The 24,413-nt window shown below is 37.6% G+C and overlaps 2 protein-coding genes across 2 annotated transcripts in view; both read left to right on the top strand.

Annotated features, from left to right (window-relative positions):
• LOC139943722 (BTB/POZ domain-containing protein 10-like) overlaps nucleotides 1-9,642 on the top strand; it is a 28,608-nt gene extending 18,966 nt beyond the window's left edge. Inside the window, exon 10 of the mRNA XM_071940478.1 lies at nucleotides 101-9,642. Within this exon, the coding sequence (XP_071796579.1) occupies nucleotides 101-339 (239 nt within the window). The 3' untranslated portion in view covers nucleotides 340-9,642. The remainder of the gene's footprint in view (nucleotides 1-100) is intronic.
• The window catches only part of LOC139943900 (transmembrane protein 229B-like), a 334,157-nt gene that overhangs the window by 146,962 nt on the left and 162,782 nt on the right, over nucleotides 1-24,413 (top strand). The window lies entirely within an intron of this gene.

Below are 24,413 nucleotides of genomic sequence, written 5' to 3' on the forward strand. Positions count from 1 at the left end.
GGGTCAATATAAGAAAGTGTTGTCATGGTGGTCTATGAAGTTGTCATGGTGGTCTATGAAATTGAATTTGTTCTTATGATTTTATTCCTCTGCTTTGCAGTTATCTACAATTACGTTCAACGTCCCTTTGTGCGCATGTCCTGGGAGAAAGAAGAGAACAAGAGCAGACATGTGGATTTCCAGTGTGTCCGAAGTCGTTCCATTCCAAACCTGTCGAGTCTAGCCGGGGAGGTGCCTCTGGATCGAGACCTCCGGCAACCAGCTCTTCACGCAGAGGGTGCAGCGATGCTACAACAGGTGGCGGATCAACCTGATGGGGACAACGATGGCAATAACTAGCTGGTCCCCAATTAGGCGCTGGGTATGTTCCTAGCCCTGTAAAGTACATGAGGGTAGTTTGTTAGGATAATGCATGCCCGACGCAAGGTTATGTTGAGGGTTATAATGTGTAAAAACAGTCCTGACTTGACCACTACGAGCAAGTTCGAGTGCGTGCATTTAGTCAACTACTGACCAGAAAAGTACATGCGCAGTGACGCTCTCATTCGAATGACTCGTTTGGAATCCTAGTCAGCCATCGGTATCGTATTCAACTCTTCATTGCTTTCTGCGTTTTTGCTTTAGTGTCACTGGTTCACCTGTGCGCTTTTTACACATGTAAGCATGGAACATGCTATCGGGACCAGTGAAGAAACCATGGTCATGAGGCTGGTCAACCACAGTAGTCAACCAAGGGTCGACCAGCCTGGGTTCAAGTTAAAATGGTCAACCTTTAGTTAACCATGGTGCACACTCGAACTTGCTCTCCGTCGGTTTGGTTTGACATGTACCTGATCAGGGAATCGCTAACAACAAGCTGGTTGGTACCTGTAGAGGTTAACAAGTGGAGTGAGGGTAGGGTCCTCAAGAAGACAAAATAACTTAGGGTTATATCGATTACATGCCTGCCATTAAAGACACAACACATTGCCAAATTAATTATGGATGGTTCAAACTCGAAATGAGCACAGAGGATATTGTTGCAAATTGCGGGGACTATTTGTTGAAAGGTTCCCAACTCCTGTGAATGTTTGACGCAAAGTATTGACATAATGATGGATCCAATTTTGTGCTTACTGGGCAGTTTCCATTTCATAGCGCTGCTAACCATAAGCACAAGATAAAAGGAATGCTAACCTTCCGGTGCTTACATGTACTGTGTGAAAATGAATGACAGTAACAATGTAAATTCATGTTAACCTAGTCTTGCTAACCATGGCCCAATTTCATAAGGCCTATAAGCATAAAACTGGCTAAGCACAGAACAAATCTTGCTTAACTGAAAATTCCATAGAGTTGACATTGTTGCAACTGGGGCCCCACTCATTTTTTGCTTAGCAAAAAAATTGGCTGAGCAATATTTTCTGCTTAACAGCTTTGTGAAATTGGGCCCTGTGAAATACGCTCAGCACGAAAATTTGCTTACCATTAAGCAGCACTATGAAATTGGCTCCTGATTAGAACTACAGATTTGTATAGTTTGAATCAGCCATGAGATATGGGAGGAAAATTATTGGCCGTCCACAGCAGGAAGATTTTTAGGTCATAGAATCTACATGTACATCTTTTTCTTGGTCAAAAAGAAATTCCATGCTATTTTTTATTGTGTAAATGCTGATGCCATTTATAAAAGTAAATCAAGCAATTTATGTTGTAAAAAGTGTGTACATTTATAATTGTTTATAAATCTGCATGCATACAGTAACAGTAGAATATAACACACATGAAAGAAGTACACTAGGAGTGGGACTTTTAACCGGTTAACCATGAAATCGTTCAGCGTAAAACAATGTTAAAATCTGCAGGCCTGATACTTCACGGAGGCCTTGCCATTGCCTTGGTGCCCTTGAAATTCTCCAGTAGAAATTTACAATTTCCTCATATGGTGCCCTTTGCCAAGGAGAAAATGCCTTGGTGCCCTTGCCCTTTCAAAAACGAAGCATACAGGCCTGAATCTGTTTCCAAACTTTCTTAATGGTTAGACAAAGCCGACAAGAAGAAGGACCAAAAGCAAGGAAAACAAAGCAAAAAACGAAGACCACAGAAAAAACCCCCAATATATTGGACCTTCCTGTTTTATAAAATGTTAGCCCCGGATGCTATCCAGGAAGAATGATGGACACCCCCAGGCCCCGAAATAACCCACTGCACCCATAGCGTGGTGCCCTGTGCTTTTTACTGTGGTGCCGTATGCAAAGTAACAATATAAATTTGAATTTTCCTCATGGAAGTGACCCTTACCACAGGATAATTTATGTGTGTCGCCTCAAGGAAGGAAGTTCAAAGACTTCAGCCATTTTGGTGGTGGAACTCTCTTATCTTAAACCCCTACTAAATGTTGCACATCATTTTCAATTTGACGATCTTCTACATTTTGCTTTGTACAGCTACACATGTGTGTGGTTTCGTGACTGTGAAGACTGGCTATAATGTCAAAATCCTGGTCGGTCCTAGAAAGTGTCTTGACATTTGCTTCTTTTATCGGCTCAATAGTTCTGATTGGAATGTAGAAACGGTTGAATGGTTAACCGGAAATCCCAAGAACCTTTAAAGGTTTTAGGAAAATAAAAAATGTAGATGCACAACCCTAAAATGCACTCCTTACCCTCTTCAATAATTTGTCTCAATAGTAGCCATTATGGTTTTGTAACGTAGAGGCATAAGGGTAAATTCTGCAATATCACAATGCAATGAAATATTAGGGATTACTTTTTTGTTTTTTAATGATTGCGTTTTTATATTGAAATTTCACAAACAACGAAGTCCAGTTTTATGGACCTTGTAAATTAATTGTCATTTGAAATTTTGTGCTCATAAGTTAATTAACAAACAATATGCTCATCCAAGCCAAGCATTCTATTAACTGATCGTTAACCACTTTGGAACCAAATTTTAGCTCGCCACAAGTTTGATGATTATCTTTTAAAACAATGAACAATAATGAAATCACTTCAATTAAGATAAAAGTTATTGTCTGCACCACTTCAGCAGTTTTATGTACTATTCTGATACACATTATCTAGTGGCATGAGCCTTTTCATGATGTAGTATTTCCCTCTTTACTTTTGGGCCTTTTCCGAACAGCAGTCTCTGGCCAGCTCTGGCTGGCTCTGGCTAATGGGTTAGAACTCATTGACACTTTTAGTAAGAGGGAACATTCACAGTGGTTTAGCCTCAAGCCTGAGTTGAAAACGATGTTTGGAAAAGACCCAAAACTCAATGCATAATATATGGCTGGTTTTTATGAAGTCACTTTTTTGTGAGTGTTAAAATCTTTGTATGTAATTCTGTGGCCTATTTTTGTATCCAGAAGTGTGACATCTTTGTATAATTCACCAACGTACTAAAGCATACCTTTGTATAATTCACCACAATTTTAAAGCGTACATCCAGAAAGTGCCTTTGCACATTTTGAGTGCAGTCAAATTTCGTGCAGACCACCAGCTTTTTAAGAAACTATTTAGAGAACTTGTACTTGTCATTATCACTTTAGTGTATGACCTACAAGATGTGAGTCCATGTAAGAAACCAATGGTGATTGCTGTTAACGAACGGGATGGTCCGTGATTTATTGCAACTAGCGTGAGAGGGTTGACTTTGCATTTGAAACAACCTCAAAGCTTGCAAGTCCTCTTTAATAGACCTTTATCACGGTGCAGCCATTAAGAATTTCTCCCATTGATATCAGTGTTACCAAACCGAGGCTGGAAGAACATAATAGTCTGGTTCAAATTTTCAAAATGATTATTAGCATGCATTGTATATTCAATACAAGGAACATGACCAAGATGGAGGCAGGTCTATAGAGCAAGTTACCATTGCCTTATTGTTGGCTTTTTATCTCTAGACAAGGTTCCAAAAGCAACTTTTTACTTTTGCCATCTAAAAAAGGTTATGAGATGATCCTTGTGGAAATATGTGATCTGTTTCTTAAAAGCATCACCATTTGTTTTGCATGGACTGACATTTTGGAACCTCACTTGTCCTGAAATATTTGAATATTAAGATTTAATTATAATGTAATTGTATACTTATTGTGAGGGGAATTTGTAATTGTACATTTTTTTGTGATCGTGTAGAAATTGAAAGGTTTAATACTAAACATAATGGGACTTGGGGGTTTTGGGGGATTATCGCGAGGGCCCAGTTAAGCAGACAAATTCTGCTTAGCAAATTTCTAGGCTAATCAAGAAATGACCAAGGTACCAGGCACAGCAATGATAACTGTATGGTGTTGAGGACCAGCCTATTTTTGCTAAGCAAACTGTACACATGGCATGCTAATTTGGCAGGTAACCTTATTCTGGTAAGCACAAATTTGTTACTCGGCTCAGCTGCTTTTTTTTTGCTCAAGCAGCTCTGTTAAAATTGGGCCCTGGGCTAAATTTCACAGAGCTGCTTAAGCAGAAAATATTGTTGAATGAATTTTCACGTGGCATGGTAATTTGGCCAGTACCCTTATTTTGTTGTGCTTAGCTGTTTTTTTGTGCTTAAGCAGCCATGTGAAATTTGCCAGTTTGAATTCTGACGACCTCGCTCAGGTCATCAGCCAGGGGAAACACTGATGTAAAAGGCATGACATGAATATGAAATTGAAATGAAAATCAATGCAATATACGCCTTGGGAATGATTCCCTATCAACTGTATGTGAATAGTCTGCCATTTTTAGAGCTCGATTCTAAAGCCATGTTGTTGAAGACGTAGATGTTTACAGCCAGTACGTAGCATTGTCTATCTTGTACTTTTTAGTTCTCATTAGTTATTACATAGTACTTAGTAAAGGTATCGCATTACTTAGTACCCAGTGTACATATACCAAGTACCTAGTGTACCTAGTACCCAGTGTATCTAGTACCCAGTGTACCTAGTACCCAGTGACCTTAGTACCCAGTGACCTTAGTACCCAGTGTACTTAGTACCCAGTGTACCTAGTACCGAGTGTACCTAGTACCCAGTGTACCAAGTATTGAGTGTACCTAGTACCCAGTGTACCTAGTACCCAGTGTACCTAGTACCCAGTGTACTTAGTACCCAGTGTACCTAGTACCCAGTGTACCTAGCACCCAGTGTACCTAGTACCCAGTGTACCTAGTACCCAGTGTACATAGTACCCAGTGTACCAAGTATTGAGTGTACCTAGTACCCAGTGTACCTAGTACCCAGTGACCTTAGTACCCAGTGTACTTAGTACCCAGTGTACCTAGTACCCAGTGTACCTAGCACCCAGTGTACCTAGTACCGAGTGTACCTAGTACCCAGTGTACCAAGTATTGAGTGTACCTAGTACCCAGTGTACCTAGTACCCAGTGTACTTAGTACCCAGTGTACCTAGTACCTATTGTCTGGAACCCATCATGAAATACCCATCGTCCTATTGGACAGTGTTATGAATGTATTTCCCCGTCTAGATATTTCGACAAGTGCATTCATAACAGAAAGATTTAAACCTACATGCAACAAAGGTCTTAACATTATTGATAAACATTTACAAAAGGTAGTCTCATTGTTGTTCATATCATGTACAAAGCAAAACAAGGTTGCTTTCCATGTCACAATTAAGAAAGAACTGACTACAGATGGCACAATGTTGATCCCATACAATTTTTTTTTTTGGTGCTGTATTATTTGCCTCTGTTGCCCCAAAGTTTGCCTTGGTGCCCCCATGATATTTTTTCCATGGTCACAATTCATTTTCCATCTTAAGTGTCCTTTTTCAGCAAAAAAATTGCCCCCCTTTTTAAAGTACACAAATTTTCAGGGTAGTCAAATAGTAGAGTCTCAGTCGCTGTTGTTCAGTTGACCCCATTGTAAGTATGTTGTACATTAAATTAGCCTATTGATCACATGTGTGTATCATGCAAATATTATATTTTACGAAAATTTTACCAAAAGGCTGCATTTTATATAATTGATATGTAGAATTGTAATGTAGCAGATTTGGTAGAATTGTAGTTTGGTGATAAGCAAGTTTACAAACAGTAGTGAAATAGTCATAGCTTATTTTTTATTAAATTAACACTGTGGTTATCTGTTCGGGGCATTCTGTCCAAAAAAAATGGAGGACCTCCCATTCCTTTCCAACCCTAATGGTCATAAAAAATGTTCAGCTGTGATTATGGCTTGGTCATCACATGAACAAGCATTGAAGCAGTGGATACCTATAGACGATGTGACCTGTGACACCACATGTTTACAAAAGAGCCACAGAGCCTGGACTTCATGCAGGCATGATTTGTACACAGCTCAATGGAAGAAAACATAAAATATTTTATTTTATGGAGAGTGCACTGTCTAATTCTTATCAACTTTTGGTATGATGAAAGGGGGCACATCTCAAAACTTGACCAGCTTTTACTTTCATAACTCTAGGTTTTATGTGAAAATTATGACACAAAATGTCAACTTTCCCATATGACCAGTGTAGTATCTTGCCTGCCAGAATACTGAAAGAATGTACAAGGTCACACTTATTGTAAACAAGGTTCACATGGTCTATAGGAAACTTATTTGCAACTATGTCAATAAGACATTTGCGTGTCAGATTTGATTATTGTTGGGTACATTGACGTGCTTGATCACAAGTTAATATTTAAAGGAACACGTTGCCTTGGATCGGTCGAGTTGGTCTTTGAAAAGTGTTTGTATTCATTTGTTATAAAATGCTTATGATTAGAAAGATATTTTAAAAGTAGAATATAATAATCCATACAAGTATCACTCGAAATTGCATGGTTTTCCTTTTACCTCGTGGACAAACACGGTCGGCCATTTATGAGAGTCAAATTTTTGACTCCCATATGCTGACCGTGTTAGTTCGCAAAGTAAAAGGAAAACCACACAATTTCATCATTGTATTCTACTTTTAAAACATCTTTCAAACCATATTCATTTTATAACAAACGGTTACAAACGCTTTTCAAAGACCAACTCGATCGATCCAAGGCAACGTGTTCCTTTAAATTTGAATTCCTCTGATTATAGAGCCAGATGTTATTTCACATGATTGGGGGCAAGCTTTTGCGTAGTTACAAAAGAGATGGCAAACACTCATATGAGGTTGCTATAAATAAAAGGGTTACCCCGGACCATTTGACATAGCAACTGTCTCTATAGGTCTAAGGAATTCAAATGTTAGCGCTAACTTGTGACTCAGCAAGCCAATGTAGTTTCAAAAGGCTTATTCAGACATGGTCCTACAGGCATTGCTTGTTTTCGCAGATTTTGCCAGTTTTCTACACACACAAAAAATAAGAGAGAAAAAAACCCAGAAATCTTGTTCATTTTACATTCAAATAAAACATTTTTTTTTGGAGAAGGTTTGATTTTGTTACTGGGACTGAAGCTAAGTCTGCAGTGGTTTTCATCATTCGTGATTACTGTTTTCAATATCATACGACCAATTTACACAAGGGGAAATTTAAACCACGCTTTATCTCAGAGAAGTTATGTTGTTTTTTGTTTTCTTCTCTTCAATCAAAATGTAAATAAATACCTGATACTGTTTATTATTATGTTATGTTCTTACTTCTTTTTAAAACTTCATTTGAACCCTGGTTTCTCTTTTGTTTTTTTATTTACAATATCCTTGTTATAAAACTTGACTGTAGCTCTGGAAGTAGTCATGATCCATCATGGTCGTTGATACTGGCTAGCTCTATTTCAATTTGAAGTGAAGTAGTTTGAAATCTTAGACAATCAATGAACTTCATCATAGTGTCAGCTATATTTAATCGACCTTATGCAATGACGTCACCTTGCCACCATCTTAGGGCCTTGTTACACATGGCTACTTTTGCAGGCAACTTGGAGGCATCCAACTGCAGTGCATGCTACAGGACCACCTTGGTAGCACATGGGAGGTAGTGCTTTCTGCTCTACCAGCCAGGCTTCGAATTGATGATACCCAAGCCTACATCCGTATGGACTGTAAAAGGGGTAACCCTGTTTCAGCCCTAGGAGTAGGTGGCAACCGCCTCTGGACAAAAAAATAATTGTAGCCTACACCTTTAAGTGGCCTTCAGGCCTTGTGTGTCTGGCGACGTTAGAGTAATTTTTTATCACATTGTATTACGATCAACAACAAAAATTGTGAACCTTGAAATGTGAATGGCTTTTCTTCCTTGAGATAGCCTGGAACTGGTTGCCAGTAAACTGCTTTGTGTGACATGGTCCTTAGTAAAACGATGATGAAACAATGAAAAGCAAAGCCATGTGTGCATGGCAAACAGGTTCAGCCAATGAGCTACCTTCTTTTTTTACCTCTAGTTGAGGGAGGGCGCCCGACTCAAATGACGTCATGTGCATAAAGGTCTGTAAAGCTGTACCTTTAACATGTTCTGTACGCTGCAGTAGAAGTGGGAGGTGTTAGTTTTGTTTGATTGCCAAATAACGCAACAGCTTTCATTTATACTTGCTTTGTAAACATTCCAGTTTGATTTGTTTATGAGCTCTTTGGATATACTGGGTGTCTCTAAAAAAAACTATACACTTTTGAAATGGCGCCCAAATAAAAAATATATGATTCTGGGGGAAGAGGTTTATATGTATGATAGCTTTTGAACTCAACTTTCATATTGACACCAATTCGTTTGAAAATAGATCAAGGTTGGGTGAGCACTACTCACTTTTGTAATGGGTATGAAAATTAGGCTGCGCAGTAATTAGCCTTCCAATCTGTGAGAGTTAAGTACTTTGGAGCAAGATGTCGGCTACTTATTCTTCAGTTAGCAATGCTCACCCAAGCATGAATTAATTTAGAACTTTTTGGTGTCATATTTTTTGTCAAGACCCACTCACAGGCTTGCATACTAAAGTTGAATCTATAAGCTATCCATACATCTAAACCTTTTCCAAAAACAAAATCATATATTTTTTATTCGGCAGCCATTTCAAAAGTGTATAGCTTTTTTGAGATACATGGTATGTTCCTGTTTCTTTTCCTGACCCAATCTTTTTTAACTCTTTGGGGTCCAGTTTTTATGAGGTTCAAGGGAAAAACTTTTCTTCAAATTATTATTATTATTTTTTTAAGTCTGTAAACTCACGATGTTTCTTTTGTTAAAAATAATAATACATGTAAAACTGACATTGTGCAAATTGTTGGACTTGTGTTTGGAGTCTAGCTGGCTCTTTCCCGTTGATGGAAAATAATGCATGCATCTCAAAAAATGAACTCAACAAAGAGCAAGAAAGAAAACGGTCTTTCATCCAAAAGAAAAGTGATGTTTCCAAAACAGATTCTCTAGTTGTTTTTGAAGTAATTTTTCAGATGTTTGTGCAGTCTAGCTACTATTATTTGGAGGGGGCGGGGGGTATACGAATATGATATAATCTGGTGAATATGGTAAACCTGATTGAACTGTACAGTGTATATAAGCAGTTATGAATGGCAACCATTACTTTGCTTTGTTCACTTGGTAACATTCCCATATTCAAACATGGCATTCACAGTGTATGTTCCTTTCACCTAATGTCACAGAAATAGATTAAATACAGTGGACACTATTGGTAATTGTCAAAGACCAGTCTTCTCACTTGGTGTATCTCATCATATACATAAAATAACAAACCTGTGAAAATTTGAGCTCAATCGGTCATCGAAGTTGAGAGATTATAATGAAAGAAAAAAACACCCTTGTCACACAAAGTTGTGTGTGTTTAGATGGTTGGTTTTGCGACCTCTAAAGTTCTAAATCTGAGGTCTCGATATCAAATTCGTGGAAAATTACGTCTTTCTCGAAAACTATGGCACTTCAGAGGGAGCCGTTTCTCACAATGTTTTATACCATCAACCTCCCCCCCATTACTCGTCACCAAGTAAGGTTTTATGCTATAATTATTTTGAGTAATTACCAATAGTGTCCACTGCCTTTAAACTCTGGTATGTTCATGCTACAGAGGAATCTGCTCTGTGAAGTGGTCCTCCAGCACAGTCATTGCTTTTCTTTAACTAATTTTAAACTAACTCCTATTGTTTAAAAATGTTTAAGTTTAATTAAACAACCAATAAAACTCTTTATTGAAGTAAACAATGACCTATGACTTGTTTCTATAATAATACACAAGCATTTCTATAGCGCCCCACGAAGAACGGGTACTGCTGCTGTAAAGGTCTCGTAGAGGTGTTTCTGTGGTTAAAGTTGGTCAAGCGATGGTGATCTTGACGAGGCGATCATTAAAAAAAACAGTGTATACGCCTCAACGATGACTAAAAACTGTTTTTGAGGATCACGCTTCAAGATTTCCATTGACTATAAACCGGCCTCCGGTTGCGTTGGTTTGCGAGTAGACTACGATGACGGTTGTGAGTGGCTTGCTGTTTAACTCAGCATAAGAATCCTCTCAGAATGAGATAGCACTCCCAGTAGAGCCTTCCTTCCTCTCTGGCTAATCATCAGTCCAACTCCTCCCTTTGATGCCTGTGTCTTGTCCAAAATTCTTGGAGGCCAGTAGATGGTCAGGGCCCAATTTCATAGAGCTGCTTAGCACAAAAATTTGCTTAGCATGAAATTTCTTCCAGTGGTAAAAGCAGGATTACCAACCAAATTTCCATTTGTTGCATATTGCTTGTTACAGGTATTCAGCTGTTGTTTGCTTATCCTGAAAATCACGTGGAAATTTGGTTAGTAATCCTGTTTTTATCAAGGGCAAAAAATGTCATGCTAAGCAAATTTTTGTGCTTAGCAGCTCTAAGAAATTGGGTCCTGGAGACTCCCTTTGTCCAAGGTGGATTAAGGGAATTGCAGTTCCATAAAAGCATGGGTGAAAGAGAAATAGTTCTTTGAATTTCATTAAAATCCTGCTCTTCATCGAGATTTCACTGTGGTTTCACAGCAGATATTTTCAGGGTGTACAAGACAAAATCACATTTGATCCCAACATTTAATCTTATATCTCATTGGATTTCCTTCGTTATGTCGAAGAGGTAGACAATTTTTATTCTCTGTCGCAGTGTAAATGCATGCAATGCTCTGCTTCAAAGATGGATTCCTCAGCACTCAGCAGTGCTTAATTTACTGTAGTTTTGACATCTGTACTGTAAAGTTTCTTTATACTGATCTATTTTGAATGATACTGTCTGTTTTCTTTTGATACTGTGGGGAAATAAATGAACCTTGAACCTTATTCTCTTTTTTCATCTACAGATGAAGTAATCTAAACAGAGGTTGTCAGATCATCAGTCGAAGCGTCGTCTAGATTGTCACATCATCAGTCATAGTGGCTGTCTGTCACACAGAGCAGAAGTGATGTCTCAAGCTGTTGCTACTGCAGCCTTGTTTCAAGTGGTCTGCGATATAACAACTCATTCAACTTCATGTTTTCAGGTACGATACAAAAGTGATATTGATAATACAAAACTGGTGGTCTAGTTGGTGTAGTTGTATCTTATTTCCTACCATGGCTTCCACTATAGGACCCCCCTGTTTAAATCACGCCAGGATCACTACGTGGATTAGGTTATCACTGTGACTGGTTGGGTTTTCCTGGAATAATTTTCTGGGGTGCTCCTCCCACATCCAAAACTTCAACTTTACTTCTCATGGTCATCTCTTCATTGGTTCTTGGCTGTGATTAATTTTGCTTTTCTATAAGATACTTAAGTGAAATGAATCACATTTCTGACATTATCACCGCTCACAAAAAAGGTGAATTCATGCCCCCACCGCTTACACAAAATTGCAAGGGGTCCCCTCGTGATTTTATCAAATTTTTGCTAATTTTTTGCAAAAATACAAGGGCTACCTTTATCAAGTTTTAATCAAATTTTTGACGAACGTGCAAGGCTTCCCCCTCGTGATTTTATCAAATTTTAGCTTATTTTGGGCAAAGATACAATGCTTACCTTTATCAAATTTAAATCCAAATTTGACAAACATGCAAGGCAAACAAAAAAAATTGTTTTTTTTTAAATGGGATGAATCACATTTCTGACATTGTCACTCAGGCATGCAATTTTTCAGCTAGGATCAGCTGATTTCCTCTTTTTTCTTACAAAAAATTCCATACATAACTGAAAAACACTGTGCTGTACAAAAGTCAAGTGTGACATGCTATCTCCTCTTTTTTTTTTTTTTTTTTACAATTTCAAAAGTGCAAGGCTTACTCCTTACCCTTGTGGATTTGTTTAATTTCAGCCCAATTTTACCTAGATGTAAGGCTTACCTGTGACAATGTTTTATTTTATTTTGACACTTTGCTAGGAAAAATAAATGAACCTTGAACCTTATTCTCTTGTTTTCACCAACAGATGAAGTGATCCAATTGGAGGTGGTCAGATCATCAGTCATAGTTGCTGTCTGTCCCACAGAGCAGAAGTGTCGCTCAAGCTACTGAAGTCTTGTTTCAAGCAATCTGCGATATATAAACCCATTCAACTTCATGTTTTAAGGTACGATATAAAAGCGATATTGATAATACCTAATTGGTGATCTAATTTCCTACCACGACCTTCCAACTATACATGTAGGACCCCCTGTTTGAATCATGCAGGGGGCACTACGAGACTTGCGTTATCATTGCGACTGCGTGGGGTTTTCCCTGAAACAATTTTCTGGGGTGTTCCTTCCACATCGAAAACTTAAACTTCAATCCTCATTCTCTTCTCTCCATTGGGTTATTGGCTAGTACAGTGATTATTAAGTGTGCTTTTCTAAAAGATACGTTAGCTTCACAACCAGAATAATTTAAATAAAGTGAATCACATTTCTGACACTGTCACCGTTACGATGGAAAATGCCTAAAATTTGCAACTAATTTTTTGGCAAGAATACAAGGCTTATTTATTCTTTTGTGATTTTATCAAATTTCAGCCTTTTTTGACAAACATGCAAGGATAACCCCTTGTGAATTTATCAAATTTCAACCCATTTTCAATGAAATTGCGAGGCTTACCCCTTTTGATTGTTATTAAATTATTAGCCTAATTTCTACAAAATGCAAGGCCTTGTTATTTCATCTCAATTTCATCAAATTTTCAACAAAAATGCAAAGCTAACAACCCCTTGTGATTTTATCCTCAAATTTTAGCCCATTTTGGGTGAACATACAAGGTTTACCGTCATAAAATTTTAGGCAATTTTTGACAAAATACAAGGCGTAGCCCTTGTGATTTTATTCATTTTATCCAATTTTTAACAAGCATGTAAGGCTAAAACAAAAAACATGTGAATTTATAAATGAAATGAATCACATTTCTGACATTGTCACTGCTCACAAAAAGGAGAATCCAAGCCCCAAATTTCAGCCCATTTAAGAAAAAAATGCAAGGCTTACCCCTTGTGACTTTACCAAATGTCGGCCCTCTTTCAACGAAAATGCAAGGCTCACCCTTGTTTTTTAATCAAATTTCCTGCCCATTTCTACAAAATTCAAGGCCTCGTTATTTCATCCAATTTCATCAAATGCAAGGCTTACCCATTGTGATGTTATAAAATTTTCAGCAATTTTTTGAGAAAAATGTAAGGCTTACTTCCCCTTGTGATTTTATTAAATTTCAGCCCATTTTTGACATAGATGCAAGGTTTAACTCATTGGTCCTTTGGAGGCCAGTAACTGGTCAGAAGACTCCTTTTTCAACGAGAGAGAAATAATTCTTGAATTTCAGCCAAATATGGCTCTTCATTGAAATTTCACTGTGGTTTAACAGCAGAGATTTTCAGGGTGTCAAAAGCAAAATGAGCCCCCCCCCCCAAATTGTTTTTGGGTTTAAATTCCTATTTTCATATTAAGCTTGGGCGATATCGATTTATTTTAATCACGATATATCGCCGACAATATCTCGCGATATTCGATATAATCGCGATTAATTAAATTTGACATCATCAGTCTTCAAACTCCCAGTGAAAGTTGTAGAAGAGAAAGACATAGCATAAGAGAGGTGTTCTAATGACCTATTCTTCTGGTTTTACTCCAAACCTATGGGGTGCAAGATGTCTCAGCTAGGAAATACATCGCGATGTTGCGATACTTAATCGACATCGCGATATATCGATATTTCGATTAAAACCAAATCGATCCGATATCAAAATCGTTTCCAAATTAGTATCCCGATATTCGATAACATCGTGGTATCGCCCAAGCTTATTTCATATTTCACTCGTAGATGTAGACAATTTTTCTTCTCGGTCTCAATGTATGCCTGTCATTAGGGACCATTACTTTCAAGCTCAGCAGTGCCTTTGTTTCATCTAGCATGTCTAGCTTTTGACATCTGGGGTGGATTTCACGAAGAGTTAAGACTAGTCCTATCTCGAGTTAGGACGAGTTACTTGTCCTAACTTAGGACTAGCCGTATGTTTTTTACTATCTCCTAGGACTAGTCCTAAGTAAGGACTAGTCTAAACTCTTTGTGAAATCGACCCCTGTACTGTTAAGATGCATTCTTTATACTGATTTATTTGGAGTGATATTGTCTATTTTCGTTTGATACTTTGCTAGGGAAAAAATAACCTTGAACCTTATACTCTTTTTCATCTACAGATGAAGTGGTCCAAACAGAGATGGTCAGATCATCAGTCATAGTGCCGTCTAGTTTGTCAGATCATCAGTCATAGTGGCTGTCTGTCCCACAGAGCAGAAGTGATGTCTCAAGCTGTCATTATTGAAGCCCAGTGTCCAGCAATCTTCCTGATGACAACTCATTCAACTTCATGTTTACAGGTACGATCCAAAAGCAATTGATAATTCAATAGTTGGTGTAGTGGTATCTAATTTCCAACATCGCCTTCCACCTCCAGGACTCTTGTTTGATTCATGCTGGGGGCACTGGGGTGTTCCTCCCACAACTAAAACTGAAACTTCACTCTTCATTGACTTCTTTCCATTGAGTCCATGCCCCCAAAACACAAGGCTCGCCCTTGTATATTTTGTTCAAACCTATTAAATTTTCAACAAAAAATGCAAGTCTTCCCCTTCGTGAGTTTATCAAATTTTAGCCAATTTGGGGCAAAAATACAATGCTTACCTTTATCAAATTTTAGCCCATTTGGGACAAAAATATAATACCCCTTGTGAATTTATTAATTTTTGGTAATTCCTGTACCAACGAAGATATTAAATCATTATCTTTTTCCGTTTTTTTTTTCATGTTCTACAGATCAAGTAATCCAGACAGAGAGTGTGATATCTTCACAAGGAGTTCCTGCCATCCCCAGCACAGATGTTGCAACCTTTATGGAGTTTGTATTTAGTTGTAGGCCTATATTACAGGGGTGGATCATAAAGTTTATGATTGTGTGGTGAATTGCTTACACTTTTTCTTGTGTGGTGAATTGCTCACACTTTCCCTCGTGTTGGGAATTTCACGCACTTCCCCTTGTGTAGGATTTCTGGCACTTCCACTTTGCTGTGGTGGTAAATTGCTCACACTTGCCCTTGTGTGGTAAATTATCAAGTTTACTTACTGGAACGTTGTCTAAGGCTTAGTTCGAAGAATGTTTCTTCCCTTAGTAATAGTGTCTTAAGCACTGGCACTTCCCTTGGTGTCGTGGGTTACTGACACTTCCCTTGGTGTCGTGAGTTATTACACTTCCCTTTGTGCAGTGAGTTACCGACACTTCCCTTCGTGTCATGAGTTACTGACACTTCCCTTTGTGCGGTGAGTTTTGACACTTTCCTTTGTGTCATGGGTTACTGACGCTTCCTTTTGTGTCATGAGTTACAGACACTTTCATTTGTGTTGTGAGTTACTGACACTTTCATTTGTGTCCTGAGTTACTGACACTTCCCTATGTGTCATGAGTTACAGACACTTCCCTTTGTGTCATGAGTTACTGACACTTCCCTTTGTGTCATGAGTTACTGACACTTCCCTTTGTGTCATGAGTTACTGACACTTCCCTTTGTGTCATGAGTTACAGACCATTTCCTTTTTGTCATGAGTTACAGACACTTTCCTTTGTGTCATGAGTTACTGACACTTCCCTTTGTGTCATGAGTTACAGACACTTCCCTTTGTGTCATGAGTTACTGACACTTCCCTGTGTGTCATGAGTTACTGACACTTTCCTTTGAGTCATGGAGTTACAGACCATTTGCTTTTTGTCATGAGTTACAGACACTTTCCTTTGTGTCGTGAGTTACAGACACGTCCCTTTGTGTCATGAGTTTCTGACACTTCCCTTTGTGTCATGAGTTACAGACACTTCCCTTTGTGTCATGAGTTACTGACACTTCCCTTTGTGTCATGAGTTACTGACACTTCCCTTTGTGTCATGAGTTACTGACACTTTCCTTTGTGTCATGGAGTTACAGACCATTTCCTTTTTGTCATGAGTTACAGACACTTTCCTTTGTGTCGTGAGTTACCGACACTTCCCTTTGTGTGGTGAGTTATGCATACTTTCCTTGTATGTCAACCACTTTCACATACTTTGACTAGTGTTTAGATTTCCCCTTTAGTTTAGAAACATTATTCCCTTTCCCACTCAAAGGTTAATGATTCAGATTCATATATGCCAAATTCACAAAACAAAATCTTCAAGAAAACCTTCCCTTGCAGAGAATCAGGGCACTCTGATTGTCTTCTTGGGACACAGTTTTACCAGTCAGAGAACACTCGGACTGAAACTGTGCAAAGAAGTATTATTAAACAAATTGTTTGCATAACTTTTGGATGAATATAATTGAAACCTTCCTTTGCGGATAATCAGGGCACTCTGATTGTCTTCTTGGGACACAGTTTTACCAGTCAGAGAGCACTCTGATTGAAACTGTTGCATGGAATTTTTAACAAAACTCTTCATTTCTTATTTATTTTGACAGTTGATTTTTTTAGAATAACAATCATTTCTGAATCATATGTCTTTGTTTTACTTCAATAAATGCTTGAGCTGCTCCTATACCCACAAATGAGACCATTCAAAAGTGTAAAACTTTCAAAAAAGTAATAAGTTTTCTTGCTAGCCAAGCCATTTACTTTGTTTCATTTGTATCAAAAATAAAAACAAAACTATGGAAACCTCAGTATCTTGCAAAGATATGGAAATTTCTATCAAAAATTATTGCAAAATTCGTAGACTTTTTACTGATTTATAAATAAAAAAACTCAAGTCCTTTTGTTCTGAAATAAATCAGGAATATACTTCAGAGCTTGCAACACAGCACAATTTGCTCATATTGTTTCTTTATTTTTCTGACTGGGGTTGGGTTTTTTAAAATGAAATTTCAAGATCTAAAATGTGGACTCATTGTGTAGGAGCAGGTCATTTTGATGTTAGGGCCTCATCCAAACTCATGAAAAACTCTCAGAGTTGTGCAAACACCTGTGCCTGTTGGTGGACCCCCTCGGCTGCCTGGAACAAGTGTTGGTCCTGGGGGCCTGGGTGCAATGGAAGGTATGTTCTCCGTTCAGTGAAATTCTTTTAGATGTACAACTAGTGTTCTCCTTCACTGGTGTAATGCCTTTTTACGAGCTAGAGCGAGCATTTTTGGAAGCAATCATACTAGGGATTGAGCTGGAAGTTAGTGGTTGGTCCCTAAAACGTTCTGGTCGATCTCTCAAGACGTCCGGATAAGGACCCCTTATAATTTAGCCTTTTGTTGGTCATGTCATTCTTTTGTTTTTGAGTAAACAGGTTTGTACTGGGGATCTATTAAGTTCATCAAAGGTGCCTTGAGATGTCTTCGTTTGAGCCAATGGAATCTGGGCTTGGTGGATGATGAGGACTTCTATCCAGTTGATGATATGAGGGCTGGAGAAACATGTTCTGCTTGGTCATGCCACTTTACATCCAAAATACCTAGTAAGAACACAAATTTTATTGCCTTTTGATACCAAAGATGACATTGGATTTCCTATAATTTGTAGTTGTTTTGAATTGGTTGTTTTTAGAAGAGGTCAAAGGTCAGGTCTTTGTCAAGGTTCTTATGGTCTGGTCATGGTCAAGGGCAAATTACTGTAGGAGATCACAGACTTTGTTTTCAAAGCAACGCCGAACAGAAAGTTCATCATAAAAGTTCTCCAAAACTTTGGTACATTTACAGCTAAAACTTAAAACTTATGTTAGACCATGGTTTTGAAACCAGGTAGAACTTAATTCATTTTCAATGCGGCATCTAAACAGAAATTTTTCAAAACAATTCTCAAAAACTTTGAGAAATTTTCAACTAAAACTTTACATCTAAAACTTATCTTGAGACCATGGTTTTTATACTAGGTAGAACTACATACATTTTCAACGCAGCGTCGAAACAAAAAGTTAATTATAAAAGTTTATACTTTTGACATTCAAAACTAAATCTTATTCTGGGATACAAATTTTAAATTCAAACTAAATGTTGATCTGAACACTTGCAGGGTTAACAGTTTCTTAGAGAATACGGGTTTTGAAATCAAACTTGATAAAACTAAACAAGTTTGCAATTAAAATCTTATAAAAATTTGTACTTTTGTATGAGCTTGGGACATTCACAACTAAATCTTATTCTAGGAAATGAATTTAGAAATAGCAGATGATAGAACTATACGCTAGAAGGCATTAACTTTATCTGCGGATATGGTTTTTGTAGTCGGACTAGTAGAACTAAACTGCAGCTTGTTTAAGTTTCAGGCGCATTTAATGGAATTTGTCAGCATTCAACTAACTTAGTGTGTTTACTTGTTCAACTCACTCTCCATTTTGTGTCAAAGGTCATAAATTGGTCAGCCAAAATTAAAATTAATGCATAAAAGGTCACAGGTCATTTCAAGGTTTCAAAGTGATAAATCTGTCTCGGGTTTTGTAGGAAAATTTACAGCACAAAGATATCTGGCATCAGGTTATTATTGTTTACAGAAAAAGGAGTGAACCTATGTGTGTTACCCAAAACAGGGGTGTGAAGTTTAGAATCAAAAGTAGCTTCTGCCATAACGAGTGATCAATTTTAAGTAATTTTTTTAAACTTTTAACAAGATTGAAACCATTTAGTTCCTCAAATTGTTTGATAATAATTAGAGGGGGAAACTAAGTCTTGAGTGCTTCGAGGCTGAGACTATTTCAGTGCAAACCAAGTGAAAGTTTTCATCAAAAAACTTCAGTTTAGGAAACAGTTGTGCCCTAAATTGCAACGAAATTTAGTCCTTCATTTTATTAGATAATAATTTGAGGGGGAAACAAACGCACAAGCTATCTTGTCGTTTTTTTTTACTACCAGTCCAGCAATGTTTTCTTTCAAACCAAGTGAAAGTATTTCTTTAAAGGAACACGTTGCCTTGGATCGGTCGAGTTGGTTTTTGAAATGCGTTTGTAACCGTTTGTTATAAAATGCATATGATTAGAAAGATTTTTTAAAAGTAGAATTTAATGATCCACACAAGTATCACTCTAAATTGCGTGGTTTTCCTTTTACCTCGTGGACAAACACGGTCGGCCATTTATGAGAGTCAAATTGTTGACTCCCACAAATGGCTGACCGTGTTAGTTCGCAAAGTAAAAGGAAAACCATGCAATTTCGAGGCAAATGTGTGTGGATCATTGTATTCTACTTTTAAAACATCTTTCTACCCATATGCATTTTACAACAAACGGTTACAAATGCTTTTTATAGACCAACTCGTCCGATCCAAGGCAACGTGTTCCTTTAAACAACCTTCAATTTAGGAAACAGTTGTGCCCTAAATTGCAGAGAAATTTATACACAAGTTAAAAGGTCAAAAATATTTCAGGGCAAACCAAGTCAAAGTACTCATTTCAAAAACTTCAGTTTACAATTTAGGAAACAGTTGTTCCCAAAGGCTAAGAAATTTTTTCCTAATTTTATTACATCCCATTTGATCAAGGTCTTACTATCGATTTAGGAAACAGTTGTGCCCTAAATTGCAAAGTATTTTAGTCCCTCATTTTATTAGATAATAAATTGAGGGGAAAATACATGTACGCAAATTGTTTTTTACTCTTTTTGCAAGGCAACAATGTTCAATGCAAACCAAGTGAAAGTACATGTATTCCTATTGAAAGTTTAATTTAGGAAACTGTTGTGCCCTAAACTGCAAAGATCTGTAGCTCCTCATCTTATTAGATAATAATTTGAGGGGGAATTAAACATCACAAGTTGTTCAGGTTTTTTCTTTTGTTGCAAGGCCAAAAATGTCATTTTAGGAAACAGTTGTTCCCTAAATTGCTTCATTTGTTACAGTGGTCTTTTTGAACTTCTATTAATCATTAATTTTTCCGAGCACAAAATGCTAAAAAACTTAGGTTACAAATAACTCCAGGCCTCAACATTTTTAATTGAATTTTGGCAAATCAAATTTACATGTAGTTCTTGATCAATCTTTAGTCGTGTTGAAATGTTTGGTTATTACGGTCAAAGTTGGTTCCCTTTTAGGATGGTAGTTGTTATACTAATCCAATGTCATCTTTGTTGTCATTTATCGGCAAACATGTAGTGAGAAAACATCACTATTCGCCATACTTAAACTGTTAACAAAATTGCGACGTTTGTGTGAATTCGTCAAGTGTTTTTCTCAGAGCTTTTGGTTGATACATCATTAGGTGTTTTAAACACTCATCAACTTTGTTGTTTATCAAAGTTGGTCAAAAACAAGTTCACTTGTAGCCATTTTGTTAGTTGACTACATCTGAATGTCCAAATTGCAGCCCCATGGAAAGCAAGGGGGAAATTAGTGGCCATTGCAAAACTTGTTTCTCCCAACAGCACATCATCATCTGGACAGAAGTCGTCATCATCTGTTGAGTTAGGATCCCATTGGAACAAGCGTCGACAACTCTTGGCACCACCAGTGCAGCTTGGTTGCAAGACAACAATCGGTGAAATCTTAGGCCCTTGAGGGCATCAGATCATTTAAGCAAGCACCAACTACCTTCTGCTCATCACTTGCATCTAAAACAAAGCGCAAAATTGCGTCTAGCTCGATTATGTTTTCCAAGACATTACAACATTGAAGTAGACACTAGGAGTACATCTAATTGAACTCCACTGAACAGACAACATATCGACCATTGCACTTGGGCCTTTAGATCATCACAAGTTCCAGGTGGCCGAGGGGGTCCACCGACAGGCACAGGTGTTGGCACAACTCCGTTGTTGTTTTTTTGCCAAAATTTTAATAAAAAATTGAACATGACTCTCCTTGTATCTTGCGTTTTATTTGCCTAAACCCTACCCCCCCCCCCCATTTTTTATTGAGGGCCCATCTTATCCTGGTGGAACCCTCCCCACCCTGTAGGGACCAATAGGTAAGTCCCCACAGGGTGGGGGAGGGTTCCACCAGGATAAGATGGACCCTCGGGCAGTCATTTTTGCCCACAATACAATTAGGTGTGTATATAAGTCGCTTTTAGCAAGTAATAATGCGCAAGGAAACTATCATAAAATAAATACACACCCAATTTGTTGCATTGTTGTAAAACAGGGCTACCAAGTAGACGAGTCAAATAATGAGACAAACACAGTTTAATAGAATCAGCCTTTATTCTTGTACACATAAAATAACACTCGCAATTTGTCAAATTTAATGTCAAAATTTGCCCTAAAATCTACAAGGCTATAGCCTTATGAAACTAGTCAAAATTTGCCCTAAAATCTACAAGGCTATATATATAGCCTTATGAAACTAGTCAAAATCTAGCCTAAAATCTACAAGGTTATATAGCCTTGTGAAACTAGTCAAAATGTGGCCTTTCAAAAAAATCTAGCCTTGTGAAACTAGTCAAAATTTGGCCTAAAATCTAGCCTTGTGAAACTAGTCAAAATTTTGCCTAAAATCTACATGGCTTATAGCCTTATGAAACGAGTCAAAATTTGGCCTTTCAAAATCTAACCTAAAATCTACAAGGCTGTAGCCTTGTGAAACTAGTCAAAATTTTCCATAAAATCTACAAGGCCTGTGAAACTAGTCAAAATTTGGCCTAAAATCTAGCCTTATGAAACTAGTCAAAATCTATAGCCTTGTAAAACTAGTCAATATCTGGCCTAAAATCTAGCCTTATGAAACTAGTCAAAGTTTTTGCCACATTTTGCTGGAAAAAGTCTATGTAGCCTTATGAACTTTTCGCTAAACAAAAAATCACAAGGATATAGCCTTGTGAATTGCCCGGGAAAAAAAAGCCTTGTGAACTTTTCGCTCGAAAAAAATAATGGGGCTATAGCCTTGTGAACTTTTCGCTCGAGAAAAATCATAAGGCCTTGTTAACTTTTCGCTTGTAAAATATCATAAGGCCTTGTGAACTTTTCGCTCGAAAAAATTGCCTTGTGAACTGTTCGCTCGAAAAAAATCATAAGGCTACATTTGATAAAAATGCTTGACTTTACCCCTGATATTTTTTCAAGTTTCGCCCCAATTCTTTCAAGTAAACAACAAAATAACAACTTCCTAAATTATTGCTTGAAATATTATTATTGGCTTCTGTTCAATAAAAAAGGCTTCACAAAAGCCTACTGCATCATGAAGAGCACAACATCGCACTTTAACAAAAAAAATAGGCAAAAGTTGATAAAAGTGCTGGCCTGATTTCAATTTTCGGCCAACAAAAGGATGCCGTTCTTACTACGGTCACGCGCATGCACATCGAGCAAGGAATGCTGGGGAAAAAATGGCGCGGCGAGATCGATCACCCCTGGAAACCAGGTTGATGCACCCCTTTACTCCCCGCGGCCATTTTGTTTCTGAGCGCGGGCATCGTGTGTTCAAAGCGACTGCTCCACGTGTGTGTGGTGGAAAAGCAGATTTTCTGCAACATTTTACATCGAAAACCGACATCAAAATTTAACAACTTCCACGATGATAACTGCACGGATGTTCATAGAATCTCCTTAATCAGGTAAGTGATTCATGTGTTGATGCAAAAGAGGAAATTTGAGGGGGTTTCTAAGACAAGATTGTCTTGGCAATACAGTCATACTATTGTCAGCTAATGATATGACCCAAGACAAATCGAAGAAACATAGATTGTGTTAAAATTGATTAAACCAATTCTCGCTCAATACAAGTGAGGAAAATATTGTAAGGGACGGATATTTTTGTTGAAACATTGACCCACATCGATTTTGCTGATGAATTCTAACACTTTGCACTACACGTTTTTTGTTTCTCCAATTCCTTCAATGCAAGTGTTTAGAGTAAATTCACAGGGCGCACATTTTTTTCTTTGAATTGTTTTCTTGTGTGTTGGGAATTAGATTTTACATCATGAAGTACTGTACATGTCATGTTTATGTGGAGACAATTTAAAGGCCCCCTGAACATGCTGTCCTGTAGTAAAACTTCCCAATGCCTTGTACTTTCTATATCCCCTCATTATGTATGAACACTAATTTACATCCATACTCTAAATATAATTTTGTTCTTTTTCAGAGTTCGTGGAATCTGAATGTTTCCCTTTCATCATAAGCGATGCTGCCTCTCCCTACATCTCAGCAGTCTTTCCAGCCACAACAGCAGTCACTGAGGTACAAGCCTAAACCGTTCTGTAAGGCAACCAAAACGTATATTTCTATTATTACTAGCTGTAGGGCCATAATAATTTATACCAACACATTTGCCCAAATTTCTCTCATACTTTTTTGTTCTCCTAAGACCCACATTATTTATGACTTCTTCTTTTTTGTGGGGCCTCCGAAGAATCCGTTAAATTTCTATTAAAAACTTTAATTTAGGTGAGCCCTTCTTCTCGATGAAATGTTCAAACTTTTCCCTCAAGAGCCACACATCATGCCTGTATTACAGGCTAAGCATCTTCAATTCGATACTAAACTACCCTTGAAGTCATTACCTAATATTGTGAATGAGCATTTTTGGAGTTTTGCAACTGATTCTAGTTCACCAAAAGGAACGATTACTCTGTATTTCTGTACTTGCAAACATGGAATTACTGTTCATGAATAATATGTAACTCTACCCCCCCCCCAAAGGATGTTGGAAAAAATAGCTTTATAATTTTGAATGCATCCTATTAAATAGGTGTACTTGGTAGTTACTCCAAAAATTAATTACAATGAAAACGATAGAGCACTGGTCATGTTGATGTAAAAGAATGTTGTTGGAAAAACACCCTTTAGTAAAATGTAGTTTTAGGGAAAGTGGTAATTTTTTTTCACCCCCAAAAAATTGAATCTGAGAAAAGCTTCAGGCATAAAGCAATTCTCATGCATCTGATTATGAAAGCACACAATTTTATGCATGGAATGTAGATATCCTTTCATATTTTGTTTCCAACTTTGATGACCATTTGAGCCAAAACATTCACTGGTTTGTTATTTATGCATGTATTGAGGCACACCAAGTCAGGAGACTGGTGTTTGATAGTTACCAAAAGTATCCCAAATCTTTATTATTTTCTAAAAGTTACTTTTAATTAATTCATCAACACCTAGAAGGGGAATAGGGGATCACCAAAGCTGTTCATAGAACCAATAACTGTCCAAATATTATGAT

The sequence above is a fragment of the Asterias amurensis genome, chromosome 1 (assembly GCF_032118995.1).
Source record: "Asterias amurensis chromosome 1, ASM3211899v1".
In the NCBI taxonomy this organism is placed as follows: domain Eukaryota; kingdom Metazoa; phylum Echinodermata; class Asteroidea; order Forcipulatida; family Asteriidae; genus Asterias; species Asterias amurensis.